Source organism: Carica papaya, chromosome 8 (assembly GCF_054855325.1).
Source record: "Carica papaya isolate Zhongbai chromosome 8, ASM5485532v1, whole genome shotgun sequence".
In the NCBI taxonomy this organism is placed as follows: domain Eukaryota; kingdom Viridiplantae; phylum Streptophyta; class Magnoliopsida; order Brassicales; family Caricaceae; genus Carica; species Carica papaya.
This window is the reverse complement of record NC_142316.1, coordinates 4,402,946-4,423,761: the sequence shown is the minus strand read 5'-3', so window position 1 is coordinate 4,423,761 and position 20,816 is coordinate 4,402,946. Positions and strand designations below refer to the sequence as shown.

At 35.5% G+C, this 20,816-nt stretch overlaps 1 protein-coding gene across 3 annotated transcripts; it reads left to right on the top strand.

Moving 5' to 3' along the window:
* The first annotated feature begins 599 nt into the window (after positions 1-599).
* Positions 600-20,795, top strand: LOC110807013 (dentin sialophosphoprotein-like protein). 3 transcript variants are annotated; one of them, XR_015814162.1, is made up of 10 exons: positions 600-796; positions 888-973; positions 1,216-1,360; positions 1,911-2,019; positions 2,168-3,261; positions 9,740-9,821; positions 15,595-15,653; positions 18,562-18,616; positions 19,154-19,244; positions 20,399-20,795. XR_015814162.1 is itself a non-coding variant. In XM_088210095.1 (10 exons), the coding sequence occupies exons 1-9, from the start codon at positions 734-736 to the stop codon at positions 19,186-19,188; spliced, it is 1,728 nt and encodes a 575-aa protein (XP_088066221.1). In that variant the 5' UTR covers positions 600-733; the 3' UTR covers positions 19,189-19,193; positions 20,399-20,795. The 3 variants fall into 3 exon arrangements, 2 of the variants coding, with proteins under 2 accessions (XP_088066221.1, XP_088066222.1); XM_088210095.1 differs by having other exon boundaries at positions 19,154-19,193; XM_088210096.1 differs by lacking the exon at positions 888-973 and having other exon boundaries at positions 603-796; positions 19,154-20,795.
* Positions 20,796-20,816: the final 21 nt, after the last annotated feature.

Sequence of the window (20,816 nt, the reverse complement as noted above, 5' to 3'; positions counted from 1 at the left end):
TTCAAAATAAAAACATTTCTAAAGTTTTTCTCACTATACATATACTAACTTTTTTTACTAGATTTACTGTCCTTAAAGAACAATTTAACACTCTTACATAAAGTACATATTCTAGCTATCTCAACAAACGAGTAAACTAAGAGTTTTAGTGAAAAATACTAGCTTTATTTTACTATATTTAGTTATCGTTACACTAAAGGGAATATTTAACTTCAGTTTTGATTTTAATTTTTATATTTTAAAAATATTTTTATAATTAAAGATAAAAACAAAATACTTTTAACAATAGTCAAAATTAAAAAATATTTTTAATAATTTTGAATAAAAAATTTAATATGTAACTTTTAAAAAATAATTTTAATTTTTATTAGAAATTTATATTTAAAATATCAAACAATAATTGCACAAAAAAAAAACAATTTTTATATTTTTAAATTAATAAACCTATTTTTATTAAAAATTAAATAATTTTTATCAAAATTAATTTTTATGAATAACTATAATTAACAATAGTTTTAAAATTTACAACAAATTGCAGGTTGCCACGTATACCCGAGAACTTAAAATGATTACTTTACGAGAAGGTGAAAAGCCCGTCTTATCTTGAAGTTGTCTTTCTTCCCTATTTCAAAATTCAGTAAAAAGGACTGAAAAAGACACGCTTTCTCTGAAACTGTGTTTTCCCGCGGAACTCTTTCGTGGACTGGCCGGTCGGTTGTCGGATATCATCCCCATGGCCTCCTGTTCTGGTCCCAGCAGCGACAATGTTCGCGAGACATCGCACTTTCAGAAAACAGTTAGTGCTCTATTTTTATTCCTCGAACCCAAACCTCTTTGAATTTCCCGACTGAGTTTTGATTTTGCTTTCCTAACACACATACCAATAGGTATGCTTGCAAAATTGGTGGCTGATTAAAGCCAACGATGTTGGAGGGAAGAAACTTGGGGTTGCTGGTTTTACATTATCTAGGGAGTAAGATCACGTTCTATGCCGCTTTTGATTTTTTATTTTCTAATTGATCTGTTCACTAATTGGCGGTTTCTTTTCTCATTTTCATTCTCATTCTCTTTTGATTTTTCTGTTCTTTTCCTTATTGCTTGAGATTGTGGTTGCTGAGAAGCATGAAACCGAGCAACGGAAAATGAAAGCATAGAATATAAATTTAGTTTTCTAATTTGCCATTTGATTTATGAGGTAATTACTCTCGTGCACAGCTTAAAGCCAGCGCGCTTGTTTATCTCGGCACCTATTGTCAAACGTTTCGACGTTTTCACTCTCGAGACAGCTGATGGAATTTGCCTTATTGTCAATGGATTCATTAACAAGTCACGCACTATTGAAAATGGCTTCTCCTCTGAGGTTAGCGGAAAATATAAATTAATCTTAATACCTTAATTAAGCAATTTGCGAGTATTGAATATTCATGTCTGTTTATCGTGTTTATGTAAGTTGGGTGTCTGTGGACGTTGTGTAATGTGTTCGTGTCCACGCTCGTGTATGTGCATGTCTGTCCTGGTCCATGATTCTGTCACGCTTTTGTGCATGTGAGTGTGCATACTTGTGCCTTGTGTCTTGGGTGCGCATATACAATGGTCATGGCACAGGTGGATGTGGTGGTGAACGTGTTAGTGTGTTCATGCCATGTTTGAGTTAGTGTTGCTTACATGCCTGTGTGTCTGCATTTGCGTGCGTGTGTGTGCACACTCACATTCTTATGCAGTGTGCCAGTGTGCTTTTGTATCTGTGTGCATAGTGCTTGTGTGGATATGCATGCATGTTTGCTTGTGCATGAGGTGTGGGTGCACGTGGATATGCGTGTGTGGTTGTGTTCTGTTGCCAGGTTTTCATGGGTGGCCGTGACTATTAGTCAAAGAATATGCTTTGTATTTATTTCATGTTATCTTAACAGGTTCTCTGTCATTTCTTGTTTGGATTTCCTCCTTACTGGGAAGAATATGCTGAGAGGTGCTTGGAGGGAGAGAGTATCCTTGATTTCAACAAGCCAACAATGGAACAAGGTTAGAACTTGAGGCAGCATCAGTTTCCTAGATAGAAGTTTAGGTTCCAGGATGTTTTTATTTATGCTGATCTTGCTTGATAAGCCGTTAGGATTTTTATCTGCTTCAAATTTGCTGCCTTCATCATGGGTTACTGCTGTTTTTGCAGGTCCAGAAGACCTTAGATCCTTTTTAAGTCCTTTTAAGTATTGGGGGGACATTAAGGAAAGTGAGCAAGGTCTTGGTGTTAACATAATTTCCTCAAAAAATGTGTCTGACAGTATCCCCACTGATGCGTCCAAATTCTCCACAATGTCAGAAAGTGGCTGCCATTCTTGTTCTGTGTCAAGACGAGGAAAACATAAAGTTGATGATGTGAAGGATAATGATAAAAGTGTTGGCATGAATAGTGGTGCTAAAAAGGACTATGTTGAGAAGGAAATTAATGACGCCAGTTCACTGGAGGGTAACATAGGTCTGCCAGGAGAACCTTCCACCAGTTCTGTTGGAAAATCTTCTGAAAAGATGGGACATGCAGAAATAAGTGGTACTTGTAATGAACAGAGGTTGAGGAGGTCTAAGACCAAAGAATCAGCTAGTTTAAAAAGTCCCAGTACTAGGAATGATGCATTAACAGACTCTCTCGATCTGCGGGCAAACAAAAATACTTTTAATGTTAGTTTATCGAAGCTGGAAATCAACCCTGGCTGTGTTTCATCTCTCCGGAATTTTGGAAATAGAAGAAAGAAAGAGTTACCAAAGGGTTCTCGGGGCCTGACTGGAGGGAAATTAAATTGGAATTCCTTTGAGGCATCACCCAGTCAATCTACTGTTGGATTGTTGAGAAATCCATCAGGTAATTCAGGAGAAAAAGAGAAGGAACCCGAGACTTTAATCCTTGGGTTGAAATCTGCAAAAAGGTGGAAGAAATCTCTTCCAATGGTCTCAGATATGACGAGCAATACTCTGCAAAATGATACTTTTGTGAGCTGTGGGATCTTAAATCCTCAGAAGGATGGATTTTCGGTGCAAGAGTGTGGTACTGTGGGAGATGACAGTATTAAATTGGCACAAGACAGTGGAAAGCTGACTCAAATTAGCCTTGCGAATGAGAACTTAAATAAATCAGTCAGGTCTTCTGATGAGTGTTATGATGTGAATCGAAGTCACAAATTGGAAACTCGAGTTGGAGGGGGTAAAACTTGTTCTCAGGAAAGCTCATGCAAAGAAAAAGCTAAGAGGAGACTTTGTTTTAATGCACATGTAAGTTGTTTGCAGTGCTGCAATGTGTGCATTAGTTGTTTCCATGGACTTATTGGTTACTACCTTAACTTATAAAGCCATGAATATTCTGAAGATGTTTTTGTTATGAACAGTTAATTGTGTTTGTTTTTTCATTGTAACCTACTAATTGGATAATAGTAATGCATATTCTCCTGTTGCTTCAATGACATTTTCATGTCATAGACACTAAAATGGTTTATATTGCAGTTATATCAAGGTTTTCTGATGATATGTTGCCTTCAAAAGTGATTGTGCAGTGTGGTAATTTTGAGAGAAATCACACTATGATAGTGGAAGTTCTTGTTAACTTTGTTTTTGTTTTTAAATTTGAGATCACATATCAACTACTTAAGATCTAAGAGTTAAGATATTTTTATTGAATTAATGAGAAGTAGTAAGTAATTTTATGATAATTTTAATTAAAATCAAGTATCATAGTCTTCCTTGTGAATTGTGTCAACTGCAACAACCATCTATCCAGTCCTTATAGTCATAATTGATCAATGCTAGGGAATTTAATGAGGTATATTTACATTTTTAATCGTGTGTTAATAGCAATATGTATTAAGGACGCATTTTGGTTTCTCTGTGCATATCATCCATGTCCTTAACAAATTTTCCACGTTTCTTACATTTTAGGATGTGAATAGCTCCTTGATGATAGTTGTTGATAAAGATTTCATACCAAGTAGAATATTATATTAGTTAGAGTTCTAATAGTATAATTATATTTTATAATTAGAGTCCAATTAGAATAATGATAACCACTTTATATATATCTTTTAAATATAAATACAAAAAATAAGTAATAAAATTAGAAATTTTTTTTTTCTAAAAATTTCATGATATCAAAGACAAATGAAGGTTATTTTAGGATTTTTTTAAAACAGTAAAATAACCAAAATATGCCAAAGTTGGTACTCAACTACCAAAGAAACCAAACCCAACATCATCCAAACGGAGTTGCCGTTCAACCCTGGCTAGAACAGTCATAGTTTCTGCGCACGTCCGCCACACGTGCCGCTAGCAGCAGAGGTCCGTGAGCCGCACATGCTGCCGGTTTCATCCCATTTGGCCCGAACAACGGTGGAATACTGCCAGAAAAGCCTGATTGAGACAAATCTGGTTCCTTTCCGCACAAAATCCGGCTTGATCGCGATTATCCGACTTTTTTTTTTTTTTTTTTTTTCACGCGGTTGCATGTGTTCGGGAGATTTGCCATTTTGCGCCCTCTGTCGCTCCGATCTGGCCGATCCGTGTTTGGAGACGGGTCGATTGATCCTCTTGCACGCCAGGCTGCTCCGGTCGCGCGATGAGTCGCGCTGCATTGATCGGACAAAGACCATCCCTCGTGCTAGTTTGCTTTTCCGCGCACGGGATGTCTGGTGTGGCCATTCCGCGCACCAGATCACTCCGACCTGGTCCGTCTGCACTTGAGTAGAGCTGTCCGTGTCCGAGCCGACGCTAAACCAAGCTGAGCAGAGTCAAGTCGAGCCGAGCCATATCTAGTTTTGGTTTTTTGGTCATTTTTCTGATTTTTTGGGTCCTTTTTTGTCTCTTTGGTGCAGATAGGAGATCCAGTTTTTATTATTGAATATTTTTTCTTCTTATTTTTAGCACTCTAAGATGACAATAAAAAATATGAGTGTTAATAGTTTTAGTAACCCTTCATTACAAATCAGTCTCGTAAAACTTGATGGAATTAATTATCTTGCTTGCTCGAGATTTTGTTTATTGTTCATCAAATCTAGAGGATTGCAGAGTTACATTACTAGTGAGGTGAAGAAATCAGATGTTGGTTGTTTAGAATAAAATAGAAGGGACTCTGAGAGTTCATTGCTAATGTCATGACTCATAAATTTCATGCAACCCCATATTGGCAGAACATATTTGTGTCTTAACACTGTCGAAAAAATATGAAATGCAATATCTTTTACATATTCACAGATGGATAATGACGCTCAGATTTATAAATTTCAGAATAAAGTTTATGGCACAAAGTAAGTAGAGATGACTATTTTTCAATATTTTTTTGAACTAAATGGATTATGGCAGGAGTTAGATTACTATCAAGATTTCAAGCAGAGTGTTCTGCAGATGCAGTCGAATTTCATAAATTGATAGAAAAAGAGTGAATTTATAATTTTTTAGCTGATTTGAACAGCGAATATGATTAAATACGGGTTCAAGTGTTTGGTAAGGATCCATTTCCTTCATTAGAACAAACTTATGCTTATGTTCAATAAGAAGAGAGTAGAAGAAATGTCATGCTTCACATTGCACCAGTTGAGAAGGTTAGATTAGTTGTTCAGTTTGATCAATACAGAGATATATGGAAGTGTGACTATTGTGGCAAGTAAAGACACGAGGAAAATTTGTTGGAAGTTGCATGGAAAACCAATTAGAGGTCGGAGAGGAAAAATAGGTAGAATCACAAGAGTTCAAGCAAATTTTGTTGAAGTTAGGGAAACACCTGGTTTACCATCCGTTATAGCATTTTCCACATAAGAAATTTAAAATCTGAAGCGTCTTCTGAGTCAACTTAACTCTCTATCAACTGTTGGCACATCAAATATGGTAAAATCAGGTATTACTCATCCTATTTCCACTCCTGATAATTGGATTATAGATTTTAGAGCTAACAGACATATGACAGGCTCTTCTAAAGAATTCTTAACCTATTCTTTTTGTACTGAAGAGGATAATGTCCGTATAGCGGATGGGTCATGCATTCTTGTGTTGGGAACATGTTCTATTAATTGTACTTCTACTATTACACTGTCTTCAGTTTTACATGTGTCTAGTTTTTCTAATAATTTTTTATCCATTAGTGCCATAACTAAAGATTTCATCTGTAAAATTGAAATTTTTCCTGATCATTACATTTTTTAAGATCTTCAAATCGGGAAGAGGATTGGCACTGGTAGACTGCAAGATGATTTATATGTTTTGGATAGACATTTGAACTTAATTGGAAATCAAGCAACCACTGGAAATAAAGAAGTCAATATGAAGATACTACAATGACACCGACGATTGGGACATCCTTTCTTTTTGTTTAGAAAAATTATATCCTAATTTATTTAAAAATCTTTTTATAGAGTGTTTGTTTTGTAATGCATGCGAACTTGCTAAACATAAGAGGAACTCTTATCATTTAAGTAATAATAGAAGTACTGATCTTTTTATGACTATTCACTCTGATGTATGGGACCTACTCAGAATATTTCTCTTTCTAGTCATAGACGGTTTGTTACTTTTATTGACTGTTGTATTAGATTAACATGGATTTATTTGTTAAAAGTAAAAGGTGATGTATTTTTATATTTTCAATCTTTTAATAAAATGATATATACACAGTTTGGTGCTAAAGTTAAGATTATGCAAACTGACAATGATATAAAATATATGGATAGTAGGTTCCGTGCCTATTTGAAGTTAAATGGGATAATTTATCAGACAAGTTGTGCCTACACTAGTGAACAAAATGAGATTACTGAAAGAAAAAATAGATACATACTGGAGGTAGCTTGATCACTAGTGTTCACCATGAATCTACCAAAGAGTTATTGGGGAGATGTAGTTCTCTCAGCTGTCTATTTTATTAATAAAATGTTTTTGCGGGTTCTAAATTTTAAAAGTTCTATGGAGGTTTTGTAAGGAAAAAATTCCTACATTGTTTCCCCAAAAATGTTTGGATGTGTGTGTTTTGTTTCTGCTAGAAATGTGGGTAAGTTAGAATATAAAGCTCTTGAGTTTATATTTGTTGGATATTCTTATACCAAAAAAAGTTACAAGTGTTATTATTCGTTATTTAGAAATTTTTTTGTAACTATAGATGTTACCTTTAGGGAGAATGAGTTTTACTTCAACTCAACCCCGACACCTCTTCAGTAGGAGAGTGAGAAAAAAAAAGTGATATCTAATTGGGTAACAATTGAGAGTCATATCCAATGGGATAATTCTATTGCAAAAAGTGTTAATCAAGAAGATAATGTTGGACGTGTAGATAAAACAGACTTGAAAAAGTATTCAATGAGAGAGAAGTCTGAAAAGGCCATTATGCAATCTGTTTCAGATCAAGAATCTTCTCTAGTTCTAGAAGATACTGGTGGTTATCTTTCTTGTGATTTATCAGATAAACCTATTGCTATTAGAAAGGGAACGAGAACTTGCACTAAGCACCCTATATCTAACTTTGTTTCCTATGATTCTCTATCTCCCTCCTATAGAGTTTTTGTCTTGTCTGTTTTCTCTGTGTCTATTTCACAGGATTGGAGAGAAGTTTTAGGAGATCTCAAGTGGAAGGAAGTCATGATTGAAGAAATGAGAGCATGGACAAAGAATGAAACATGAAAACTTGTTTCACCTCCACAAGGAAAAAAAATAGTTAGTTGCAAATGGGTGTTCACTGTAAAATACAAAACAAACAGATCGATCGAAAGGTACAAAACTACATTAATGGCTAAAGGATTTACTTAGACTTATGAGATTGACTATCAGGAGACATTTGCACCTGTTGCGAATATGAACATAATTAGGATATTTTTGTCTTAAGCAGTTAACCTTGATTGGGATCTACAACAGTTTGATGTAAAAAATGCATTCCTCCATGGAGATTTAAAGAAAAAGGTGTACATGAAAATTTTACATGGATTTGAAAATGAGAGGACGCAAGGAAAAGTTTGTCAATTAAAAAAGGTCTTATACGGATTGAAGCAGCCTTTAAGAGCATATGGTTTGAACGGTTTAGAAGAGTTATGATCTCTTTTGGATATCAATAAAGTAATGCGGATCATACCTTATTTATTAAATATCGTGAGGGTAAGGTCACTTTTCTTGTTATTTATGTGAATGATATTGTGGTGACTGGAGATGACATAAAGGAGATGTCTCGGTTGAATGAACTTCTTGTTTAAGAGTTTGAAATAAAAGATTTAAGAAAATTACAATACTTCTTAGGGATTAAAGTTGTCAGATCCAATAAAGGGATTTTCATTTCTCAAAAAAAGTGTATCATAAAATTATTAAAAGAGACTGGTATGATGGGTTGCAAATCGGTAGAATCACCTATTGAAAGCAACCACATTGCAAGTAGGTTGTGGTACATCAGTTGATTTGGGAAGATATTAGAAACTAATTAGAAGACTCATTTATTTCTCACATACCAAACCTGATATAGCATATGCAGTTAGTCTTGTGAGACAATACATGCATGATTCTCGTGAGACTCATTTACATGTTGTTTTCCGGATATTACGATATGTGAAGTCTGCACCAGGAAAATATCTACTATTTTCTAAGTATGGTCACCTTAAAATAGAAACATTTATAGATGCTGATTGAGCTGAGTTCCTAAATGATAGAAGATCAAGTACAGATTACTGTACACTTGTAGGAGGTAACTTGGTTACATGGAAAAGTAAGAAACAAAGTATGGTTGCCCGCTCTAGTGATAAGGCAGAATATAGAACAATGGTTCAAGGAGTATGAGAATTACTATGGTTGTAAAAGCTAATGAGGGAGTTAAAATTGCTTAAAGACGAGAAACTATCCCTGTTTTGTGACAATAAAGCAGCAATTAATATTGCTCATAATTCAATTCAATATGACAGAATAAAACACATTGAAATTGATCAATATTTCATAAAAGAGAAGATGGTTGGTGCCTCTCTATGCTTATATCATGTATCTTCTGACGAGCTGGTGACTGACATTTTTACTAAAGGATTATATAACAAATCTCTTCAGAACTTAATTTGCAAGTTGAACTTGTGTGATATCTTTGCGCCAACTTGAGGGGGAGTGTTGATATAGATTCATGATAAATAAAATACTATATTAGTTAGAGTTCTAATAATATAATTATATTTTATAATTAAAGTTTAATTAGAATAAAAATAACCACATTATATATATTTTCTAAATGTAAATATAAAAAATAAATAATAAAATTAGAAGTTTATTTTCTCCAAAAACTTTAATAGTTCATTTATTAAGAAATGGATTTAGTGGTTTTATTTTTGAGATATGCTTTGATATTATTCCTTCCACTTCAGTGGCTTCACTGTTACTCGATCACTTTATATAACTATATCACTCCCATTCAACTTCCTATGTAATCAAAGGAAAAATCTGATTGGGAGTACTTACATTTGAGTAATATTATTTGGTGCCTAAATCTTCACTTTTCATTTGATGCTTTAATCTTCATCTAAATTTGATTTAGCTCAATACTGTTGCTTCATTTTTCTAGAAATTCTATCAGTGGACTTGCAGAAACTAGTATTATTTTCTGTATGTCTGTATATTATTTTTACAATTTCAATTCTTTACAAGCCACGTTACAGGCTGCTGTTTGTCTGCCACAGTTAATTCTGATTAATGTTATTTTTATCTCAATTTTATACTTTTATTTTTTCTAATTTTCTAAATTTTTCTTTTGCGGTGAACATAGCCGAGTCCTCAAACACAAGAAGGAACAGAAAAAACATGTACTCGATCCCCAGAGTTCTTGAGTTTTAAACGATCCAGGGCAGGTCAGTAATGTTTTACATCCTGCTTCTCTAGTTATACTGAAACATTAACCCTTAAATTAGATCTATATGAAGCAGTTTTGATCAATATGTTTTTCCTTATTGAATGTTGGATGTTACATGTAGTTGGGCCTACATCCAAAAGGTTAGCCTGTATGTTTGTTGTTCTTGTGAGATGATACATATTAGAAAATCCCTTAATATTCTATCATAAGATTAAGAAGTAAATCTTTCTAAAATCTCCACTGATATATAGATTTGATTTGATTTGCTGTAATAAATTCTCTATTTTTCTCTTCTTGTAAAAGCTACATATTCCTGTGTATGTGCTCATTCTCAATATGCAAGAAATTCAATCTCTCTCTAAGTTCTATATGGTTAGGCTCTTCTTGATTTCTCTCGACCTTCATAATCGTTTATACTCTTGTGACTCTATTAAGGAAAAAATTAATAGAGTTCACAGCCTCGTTTCCCTGAAGTTGCTCCAGCTTCGTCCTAGTGTGCAGGCTCTCCTTGCTTGTCCTTGTGCGCACGAAAGCCTGTCCTGACACATAATTTCCTGTATCTGCAGCTTTTTTCTTCATTTTTTTTTCCAGTGGCCTTTATCACTGCACAGCTGAACCCATGCTATGTTGTTGGCTCCTCATTAAACTTGACTTCTCTGTTTGCAGCCTCAATTGGTAGGATCCTTACTGTTGGATCCTTATAAAAGTAGGCTTGACATCATTCTGGAGAAGAATATGTCAGAAACATCAAAGATGATAATATCTTTTAAGACCATTTGCCAGATCAAGAAAGTTCCCTTCAATTGACCTGTAGGAGAGCTCTAAAACATTTATATAGCAAATAGATTGAATGAGAAGAATTATCTCAAGTGGTTCCATTTTATTTAAACACATTTGAAAGGAAAAGGGAAACTCAGCTATCTCTTAGCGAAATGACCGAAGGAAGGAGATTGAAAATTTAATGCATGGGGTCAAGCAGATTCAATAATAATGTCCTGGTTATGGAACTCAATGAATCCTGAGATTAGTGGAACTTACATTTTTTATTCATGCTAAAAAGATTTGAGATGTTGTTTGGTAGACATACTCTGAGATTGGTATATGCAACACAAATATGCGAGATTAAAGTTTAAACTAGTACGAGGGAACGAAGCAGTAAAACTGTTACTGAGTATGTAAATCTATTGCAGCGCCTGTGACAAGAACTTGACTATTATCAATACCCTGGAATTAAGTTTGAAGAAAATGCTACAATTTTAAAGACTTTTACTGGAAAACATCGAGTTTGTAATTTTATTGCAGGTCTCAGTATAGAATTTGATTAAGTCAGAGTTCAGGTTTTTGGCAAGGAAGAGGTACCATCTTTAAGTGAATAATTTGAGCTGAGGAAAGTCCAGGTGACTATGCTTGAACCCTACGTCCTAGAAGGTCCAACAATGGTGAAAAGAGCAAAAAGATTGCTGATATAGGAAAATGTGATGACATATTTGTCAAGATACTTCGAAAGCGACAGTAACATTCTCTTTGGTCTGTCATCTCAAAATATCAAGGAAGACTAAAGGTAAGTGTTGGAAACTGAATGGTAAGTGTCACGGGACTGAGGTTCTATAATCTTAATGTTAGGCCTGTAATGACATTATCCTTGTCTTAAGGATAGTCTCAGCCAATTCCAATGTTAGGGACAAATTATCTTATCAAGCACACAAATGCAGAGTAGGTAAAGCAATTCAATTTACAGGAGTAAATCCAAACCTTTATTAATCACAATAAAGGATTATAATGCCTTAGATTCTATAGGCAACTCCCAAACCTCCTCTTTTGCGAAAACTGGACTGGGGGGAGGGATAAGTCCATTTTTTGTCACTGCTTTTTAATTAGCCTTTCACATTTTGGATGAGAATGGGACGGGCTGGATAGCCGTAAAGGAAGCAAAATTGTTTGCAGAATATCCTAACTCTCCCTGCCAAATATAGAGAAGAAACTCCATTTATAATGTCTCGAACAAGGGCCAAAAGTTACCTGTCCCTGTGGTTGACAACCCCAACCACATAGTGATGTGTCGCACATGCAGATAAGTCATCTGCATGTCTCACTCCGAGGCCACATGTCACTCAGCCAGGAATCCCCATCCCGTCGGAGCCTATTGTCTGCCAGCAGCCAATAACTATCAGTAACTGCTTGGTTTGATCCAGCCTTGTCAGTGTCAAGTTAGCATGCCGCCATGTCGATGCTAGCATCTATCCAATATTACATCACAAATTGAAGAGTTATGTAGACATCCGCTTCATCTGGCATGCAATTAATTCTCATGTGCGTGCCTTGCCCAATTGATGCCACCCATAATCTTCACACACACCTTATGTGCAGCATAGTTCACTTGTGCTAGTAACCTTGTTCCATGTGCGCATTGCATGGCATGTGCCTTAACTCGGTGCTGGGCCTGCTCCACACGTGGCACACATATATGTGCAGCCACAGCTTGTTATGCACCTCCAAGGGTCTACCGTCACTCGGTGTGCCTGCTTGTTTTGGTAGTTCGTTGTGTGCTCACCTGCACTTGCTCTTCTTGAAGCGCTTGCAAGTTACAACATGTCGTTGTGTGATTATTCGTGCAACATCTCTCGGCGCAATTGCTGATCACCCACACCCCCTGTGCGTTCGCCACTGCTTTCAACATGTCTTTGTCTTGAGTTGCTTGCTGCATGTTTTAGTCTCACATGCCCAGCACGCTGGCATCGCATTGCTCGCCCACACATGATGTGCCATTGTTATGCTTGCCCTGCATCTGCTTGCAGGTGCACCATAACTGTCCAAGGCTCGCGCACACAGCCAGTGTTGTGTGCCTCTGTGCGCGACAATTGCTGTGCGCCTGCATGTGCAACCAGTATTTTGCACTGTGTGTGGCCAGTGCTTTGTGATTGCACGCCCTTGTGCTGCAATTCGGGCCAACATTCTGAATAGCCTATCTTCACCTTCCTCGCTGCTCATAGGTGCATATAAGGTGCTGGAAGCATGCGCCACATGTGCCAAGGATGAGGGGTCTGACAAACCACCCTACTGGAAAGAGGCGATTCCCTTGTTGATGCAAGCAAATAATCTTTGTACGATCTAATCTACTTCTTAAATTTCCATAAATCTGCAGCTCTTTTTCAACTATTGTTGGTTGCAGATAGTCCTATCCACTTGAATAGATAGTAGGTGCGGCCAACCTTCTTGCTGTCTCTCTCTCATGTTCATATTTTCTTTGGATAAAGAGAGTGGTCTCTTAACTTTACCAGCGAGGATCATCAATATCCTCATATTAAGACTTTGAAAAGCTTACAAGGAACGTTGGATGGATCTTCAGCCTATCCAAAAGTTTTAGTCGAGAGGCTACATTGCCTACTCTTTGATCAATTTAAAGGTATACCATTCTATCAACCAATGGTGCCTCACATTACTGTAGACTTCTTCCACATATGGGGTGTGAATGTTAGCAATACATGGTTACTCACATTAAATTTCAGAGGTCTTCTCCCTCTGTCGGCATATTTCTTCATCCTTCTGCTAACCTTTTCAAGACTGTTCCTGACATCATCAAGCATCTCCTGACATCTTTAGCAAACTGGTAGGCTGTTGAGAACCCGTGGTTTTCACTCTGTTTTGCTATCTCTTGAGGAGTCAATGGTTGAATCACGATACATGCTTCAAAATGACTCCTCCCATTTGAAGAAGACTTATGCCGATCGTACAAAATTAGAGTGTATCCAATAACTCCATCCAATTTTTTCTGGCTTGCTGTGACATTGTGTCTTAGAAATTCCTCCAGTGCATTAACCCTCTCTATTTGCCTAGAGGTTCGGGAATGATTTGTTGTAGAGAATTTCAATTATGAGTTAAGCATGTCAAATAGGCAGGTTCATAATTTTCTTGTGAATCTAGCATCTCTATCACTGATGACATCTGCAAACATGTCAAAATACTTGACAACATGCTTTAAGAAAAAGCTGACAACATTCTCTGTTGGACAAGCATGAGGAGTTGGGATCCACCACCACCATAATTGATCTTAGGCCGTCAACTTTTGGTAACACGTTGATGAAGTTCATGGAGACTGATATCCTTGCTTCTCTAGTATGGCCAGAAGTTGAAGCAAACCTGCTTCTTGTTTTCTCTTTATCTTGTCCTGTTGGCTTATGAAGCAAGTCCTAACAAACAATTCTATGTCCTCATCCATCTTTGGCCACTAATGACTCCTAGAAAATGGAGCCAGCATTTTGTTTTGGCCTAGATTTTTGCCCATTGTGGGTCATGTCTCTCTCAGCAGTCACTACCTTATGACAGCAGTGGGAACATAGAGTTTGTGTCCCTTGGCATAAAACAAGTAATTCTGTAGCCAGTATTTCTGCATGATACCGTCCTTCACCCACTAGGTCAATTTTTGGTAGGCTTTGACACTTTGGCAACATCATTCACCTTGTCTAGCAAGTATGCCTCCAAGAGTCGTGGTGACCAGCATTTCTGTCATCTTCTGGCTCAAGAAATTAGCCACCAAATTGTGTTTTCTAGGCTTGTGCTCCTACATGAAGTGATATTCAGGCCAAAAGTTCTTGGCATTGAGCCTGACTTGGTGATAACTTTTCTGGGTTTTGAAAAATGTGTTGGCTACATAACCTATTTTTTGTTTTAGATAAAAGAGAAGTATATTAATAGAAAGGCTCCAAAGGGGAGCCACCAAAATATATTTACATGTCGATGAGCATATCAATAATTGCTCCCATTGGCCACATAACCTATGTTCGCTAGAAACTCTGCGTCTAATAGGTAGACTCTTCATACTAAGAGGTAATGCTTCTTATATGCTGACTTCTGTTTCGTAAGATTCAGTTTCCGATTCTCAAGAGTGATGGGGTGCCCATCCTACACAAGGACACCTTTAATAGCTCTATCAGAGGCATATATGTAAATCTCAAAAGGCCTCTCAGAGTCTGGTAGACTTACAACCAGGCAGAGTGGTGCATGTTCTCTTGCAATCTCAAGTAACTTTTCTACTACTCAAGAATTGATTGTCTCAGATGAACCTATTTGAAACTTATGGATTATAGATTTAGGAGCCACATGTTATATGATCCATTCTTCACTAAATTTTAGCACTCATACGCTTTGTCCAAACAATCAAAATATAATTATTGCAGATAGTTCTCCATTGGTAGCTGGTGTAAGAGATATTCATATTAATCCATCATTTAAATTAAAAATGTGCTCCTTGTCCCCAACTTATTCACCAACCTTATATTCATACAAAAACTCATGTGAATTCTGATGTACTTTCCATTCATCAATTTGAGGGGCAATTTTTTTTAAAATAAAATTTGAGGGAAAATGTTAGAATATATATATATGTAATTATTTTGTAAAAAGGTTATTCTTAGTAAATATACCTATATAATTAAGTGTTTAGGTAGGATTAGGATTTCTTTTTCTTTTTCTCATGAAGTTGTATATACAGAGGCAAGTTATTCAATAAAAACAACATTCTATAATATTTCACGTCATGTTCTGTAATATTTTTCATTTAGTAAGAAATGACATCTAATTATCCTTCATATATGGTAGTAAATTACAAGTTGTTTGAATTCCTTGTGTATTTGTCATGGATTGGTTCTCTTATTATCGAGAGAAATATATGTTCGTTTCATTGGGATGTTTTAGTTCCTTCTACATACCATGATGCTTACTTTTTTAATTAGATTTGTTAGTTGTGAATAATTTTCTTTATTTATATGTTGCAGGGAGATTACTTTTACCTCCGCTGGAATTTTGGCGCAATCAAGTGGCAATTTATGATGTGGTTTGTGATATCTTTTTAGCAGATGTTGAATTTGTTTTTTCCACTTAGGCTTAGGATAAAATCTAACTTTTAAACATCAAAATCCTTTTCTTTGCACTGGTTTAACTTTATGTTTTGTCATCAATCTCTTTATTTGTGCTTGTAAAGAAAATGTTATGGTCCCTTAACAAAGGATACAGTTATGGTTTGTCGTTGAAAAGAGTAAAGGCTTATTTAGAGACAACCATCCATCTCTAGCGGTAAGTGTTTCTTTGAGAGAAAACCCTTTGATCACTTTGATTAGAGAGAACTTATGAAGAGGAATCCCCTGATCTCTACCATTTAGGAGCATATGGTTGTAGTTGGTGGAGATGGGTCACCAAGGACTACACAACATTATGAACAACATCAGGTTCGAACTTGATTATGATAGAGATGTTAGTTTCTGGCAGGATCACTGGATTCCTATGAAGACACTCAATAATCTTCCCTTCCCTCAATGCAGTTAGATTCAAGGAGGTGACAGTTAACTATTGTTTTGAGGTGTATAGTGGTGGAATCTGGTGAAACGTTTTTCTCCTTTGAAGTCTTAATGATTGAGAGATTGACGGATGACATCTTTTCTCCTGATGTTGGAGAAATTCTCTAGCGTTCCAACCAAGGAAGACTCTCTGGTTTGCAAGATAGTTGAAATGGAAAGTTCTCAATCAAATCCTTCTATGCTTACGTGTAAGAGAACCAAATCTTGGATAAATTTCCTTAGAAACAATTTTGTTAAACTAATAGCTTCTTGCCACATGGCTTTCTTACTTGGTAGGCAGCTTGATGCCATATTTTAAGTTTGGTTAAGGTAATGAAAAGGGCCAAGCCACTTGCAAACAGATCCTTTATATGCATGAATGGCATGGAATCCCCTGGTAATCTACTTCTTAATGTATTGAGACTAGAAAACTGGGAATTCGGCTCTATCGCTTCTTAACCTCAGTCTGGTTGTGGGTGATTATGTAAAGGATGAGCAGTGGGCATGAAGTGGTGTTGCTACGTCAAAATCGAAAAAGAAGATTATTTCTATTATTCCTCTTTCTATTTTTTAGGTCGTTTTAAAAGAGAGAAACGAAGAGCCTTTGACAATTCCACCTATTTGTTTCACAAGATGAGAAATCATGTGTGATGTTTATGCATGACCATTTGGTGATTGTTGGGGTTGGCACTTCATGTTACAACATCATCTGACGATGTTGATTACAAATTGGTGATTCATGATTGTTATAGTGATTGGTTATGACTAATTTTGGCAAGATGGTGATGGTTTAGTGGTGTTGCTAGCGAGGGAGACTCATTTTGACAGTTAGATGTTGAGATTTGGTGGGGATGTTGGCTAGATTCTTTTGAGGTCGATGGTAGAGGTGGTGTCACTCACCTCTGAATGGTGGTTGGAGATCAGAGAAGGCTAACGAGTGTGAGCTGTTTTTTTGCATTTTCCCCTCAACTTGGGCTTGGTTTAATGCTTTTGTTGGGTTTTATTGTTTGTTTGTGATTTGGAAAATATGGTAAAGGTGAGAAGAATTTTGGCTCTAACAAGAAATTAATGTAGCATAGCATTATAGGGTTTCAAAAGAGAGAAAATAACATTAAAGAAAAATATTCAATCCACAATTACAAAGACTGGTAATAATCACAATTCCACCTATTTGTTTCACGAGATGAGAAATCATGCGTGATGTTTATGCATGACCATTTGGTGATTGTTGGGGTTGGCACTTCATGTTACAACATCATCTGACGATGTTGATTACAAATTGGTGATTCATGATTGTTATAGTGATTGGTTATGACTAATTTTGGCAAGATGGTGATGGTTTAGTGGTGCTGCCAGCGAGGGAGACCCATTTTGACAGTTAGATGTTGAGATTTGGTGGGGATGTTGGCTAGATTCTTTTGAGGTCGATGGTAGAGGTGGTGTCACTCACCTCTGAATGGTGGTTGGAGATCAGAGAAGGCCAACGAGTGTGACCTGTTTTTTTGCATTTTCCCCTCAACTTGGGCTTGGTTTAATGCTTTTGTTGGGTTTTATTGTTTGTTTGTGATTTGGAAAATATGGTAAAGGTGAGAAGAATTTTGGCCCTAACAAGAAATTAATGTAGCATAGCATTATAAGGTTTCAAAAGAGAGAAAATAACATTAAAGAAAAATATTCAATCCACAATTACAAAGACTGGTAATAATCACAATCACAAGGTTATCATAACTAGAATCACAAGGTTGATAGACAGTAAATTCAATGAGAGCAATCAGTTGTTCTTATTCATAAGTGGTATTCCTATGTAATGATGAAATATCCATTTTCTTAAGTAGCACAGACCATATAGAATGGGGGTGGAAGGATTTTTCTCCCCTGGAACGGTGGGCTTGATTTTATTTTTCTTTTTTACTACCATATAAATCTTGTAAGTTTATTGTTAATAAAGCAAAATTAATGCAAATGAACTTACTCTTTCTCAACGTATTGATGTAGTTTTGAGCTTAAAATTAAATTTCTAATCAAGTTTTCATCGATATCAAATAAACTAAGAATGTACACAAAAAGTTATTGGTCATTGTCTAATATATTACCACAAGCTATTTTCTTATTTTCCTGTAGAAGTCAAATTTATTTAGTAAATTAAACTCAAAACTAATAGAAGGATAATTTTTTTTTGCTTTTTAAAGTTATCTAAATGTAAATCTTTTACGCATACACATACACATATAGAACACATTCATGGTGACGTTTCTCTATATCTAGTGCAAACTTCCTCTGGAGCCTTGAGAATCATGATCCCCTTTGGTCGACCCTCTTCTAGAGCTCTGTCACTGCTTACAAACACGAACCTGTAGTAGTTCTTTCATCCTATGTGATGAGACAATAAACATTCCTTTCCATTTTCAGGCACGTTGTATCACTGGAATTCAAGATGATGGGAGCACTGGAAAACAATCTAGAGGTTTGCTTTCTTCTGAACTGTGACTGAACCAATGAATTTATCATTGAACATAACAAGGAGGTATTACTTCCTCGTTGTTTGATGCAGACCTGTCTTATATGCAACCTTCTAAGTTCTTTTTTGTTTTTATTTTTTGGATAAAACCTTGAGTTTTTTTCCTACTTATTTCCATTTAAATAATGATGCTTACAGCCATGATAAGAATGAATTGTCTCAAAAAATTATTTGGCTTAAAAAAAACAAGGAACTTCATTTACATATTTGTTATATTTCTGATCCAAAATCTGAAACAAAATTAGTTCCATCAAGTATGATTCCTTTCGGCTTATATATGTTTTAAAGTTTAACCATGCAGGGCCCATCAACAGATATCTTTGTGTTCTAGTGAAGCATATCTTCTATATCATTAAGTTATTACCGGAGTTTCTAATATTCTTATGTCTTTCTAGTTGGTTGGTTTGAGTAACTATTGCGGATTAATTGAATGAAAAAGAAATAACTGCTCTCGTGATGCCTTGTATCTCATTTTATCATCAGGGAGTACACCTGCATCACAGAAAAGGCGAAGATAGTTCTTGTAAGTTTCTGGAAGAGCTTTGGCATTTACAGTTAAATTGAGGAGCATAAGGTAAATCTAAAGAGTAAATTGGAAAACAGAAAATCAAGTGATAAATTGTCAGGTGTACGGTACGTTTGGTTTAGATTTCAGAGGGTTGATTTGAAGATGGACCCCATATTGGGGATTTGGATATCTAATTGTACCACAAATCTAACTGAGCCAAATTATTATGTTTCCTCCTTGGTTGATATGAATATTGCTTGTAGCTATTCGGTTTGAAGTCTTGAATCAAGTTTTTCATCTTTTGAGTTTTGGCTCATTTAAAGAAACAGAAAGTTCCGGTTTCATTCCAAAAGAACATTGTAAAAGCAAAATATCATTGATATCAAGCTCAAGCATGAGTTGAAGCTTGAATAAACTCAAAACAGACTTAAACTCGATTAAGTTTGATAAAGAACTTTTTTTTAAAGATATTTGTTAAATAAAAGAAGTATATAGTATTTATCATTATTTCAATATATAGAAGTATGTAACTATACGATCTGATTAATATAAAATAGTATTATATTTAAAAATATAGAATATACTACATATTTTAATTACTAACTTCATTCAAATTAGTGATAGATAAGTAAATGTGTTTCTGAGCATTTGATCCAGAAGTTTTGGGTTTAAGTTTGAGTCGTTTAGTTGAGCAAGCTTCTTTTTTGACTCAAGTTCAATTCTGGTGAAACTCTGAGCTGATTTCAATTTAACTGAGTTGAGCCTAAACTTTTTATGAAGTTTGGCTTATCCCTGCGCATATAGGTTTTGAGTAATGCAAGTATATATTCATTTAGTTTGTTATAGTTCCTTAAATTAGAGTTTGCCTTTGAGTAGCATTTAGTTTGTTATTGACGATTGTTATCAAATCTAATGCATCTGGCATTAAGCTGCTCTAATGCTTGGGGAACTGTCAGTGGACACTTGAGATGATCTTGGTATGTTGTCTGATATTTGATAATCTTACTGATCTGTGTTTCCCTGAAAATGTAGCATGTTGGAATAAATAGGTAAAATGTTAATCAGTACAAGAGATTTCGATGTGTCAATACAGATGATACATAAATTCAGTACAAATGATACATTAATGATATACAGCGGCTAATAATTGATACAAGGGATAAGGTCATTCTGGTATTCTGGCATAATTTTAATTTAAGCCTTTTCTTTTGGAGGTGCAGGTTCATACAAATGAGGTGCTGACTATTAATGTTCAATTCGGAAGTTGGACTGAAATGTATAGAGACAATGGTTCTGTGCCTTTGCTTGTTACATTGTCAAGCAGTGTGTAGGTAATCGAATTATAGATCTTAGAATCTTGTTCTTTTTCCTTTTTCGGTGTTGTAGTAATATCTGGTTAATTAGATATCGTGTTCAACAATGCTGTTTATTTGGAATGCATATGCATTCATCGGAAGCGAAACAGCCACAAATGGTTTAACTTTTGCAGGGGTTTAATTTTTTGGTTAGGTAGTTTGATAATATTTGGAACGTATTGTAACATTGAAATTGTTGTATTTTGTGATGAAAAAGACAGATGTATCTGATGTTTATTTAATGTAACATACCCTTAATATATATATATATATAAGTTGTATA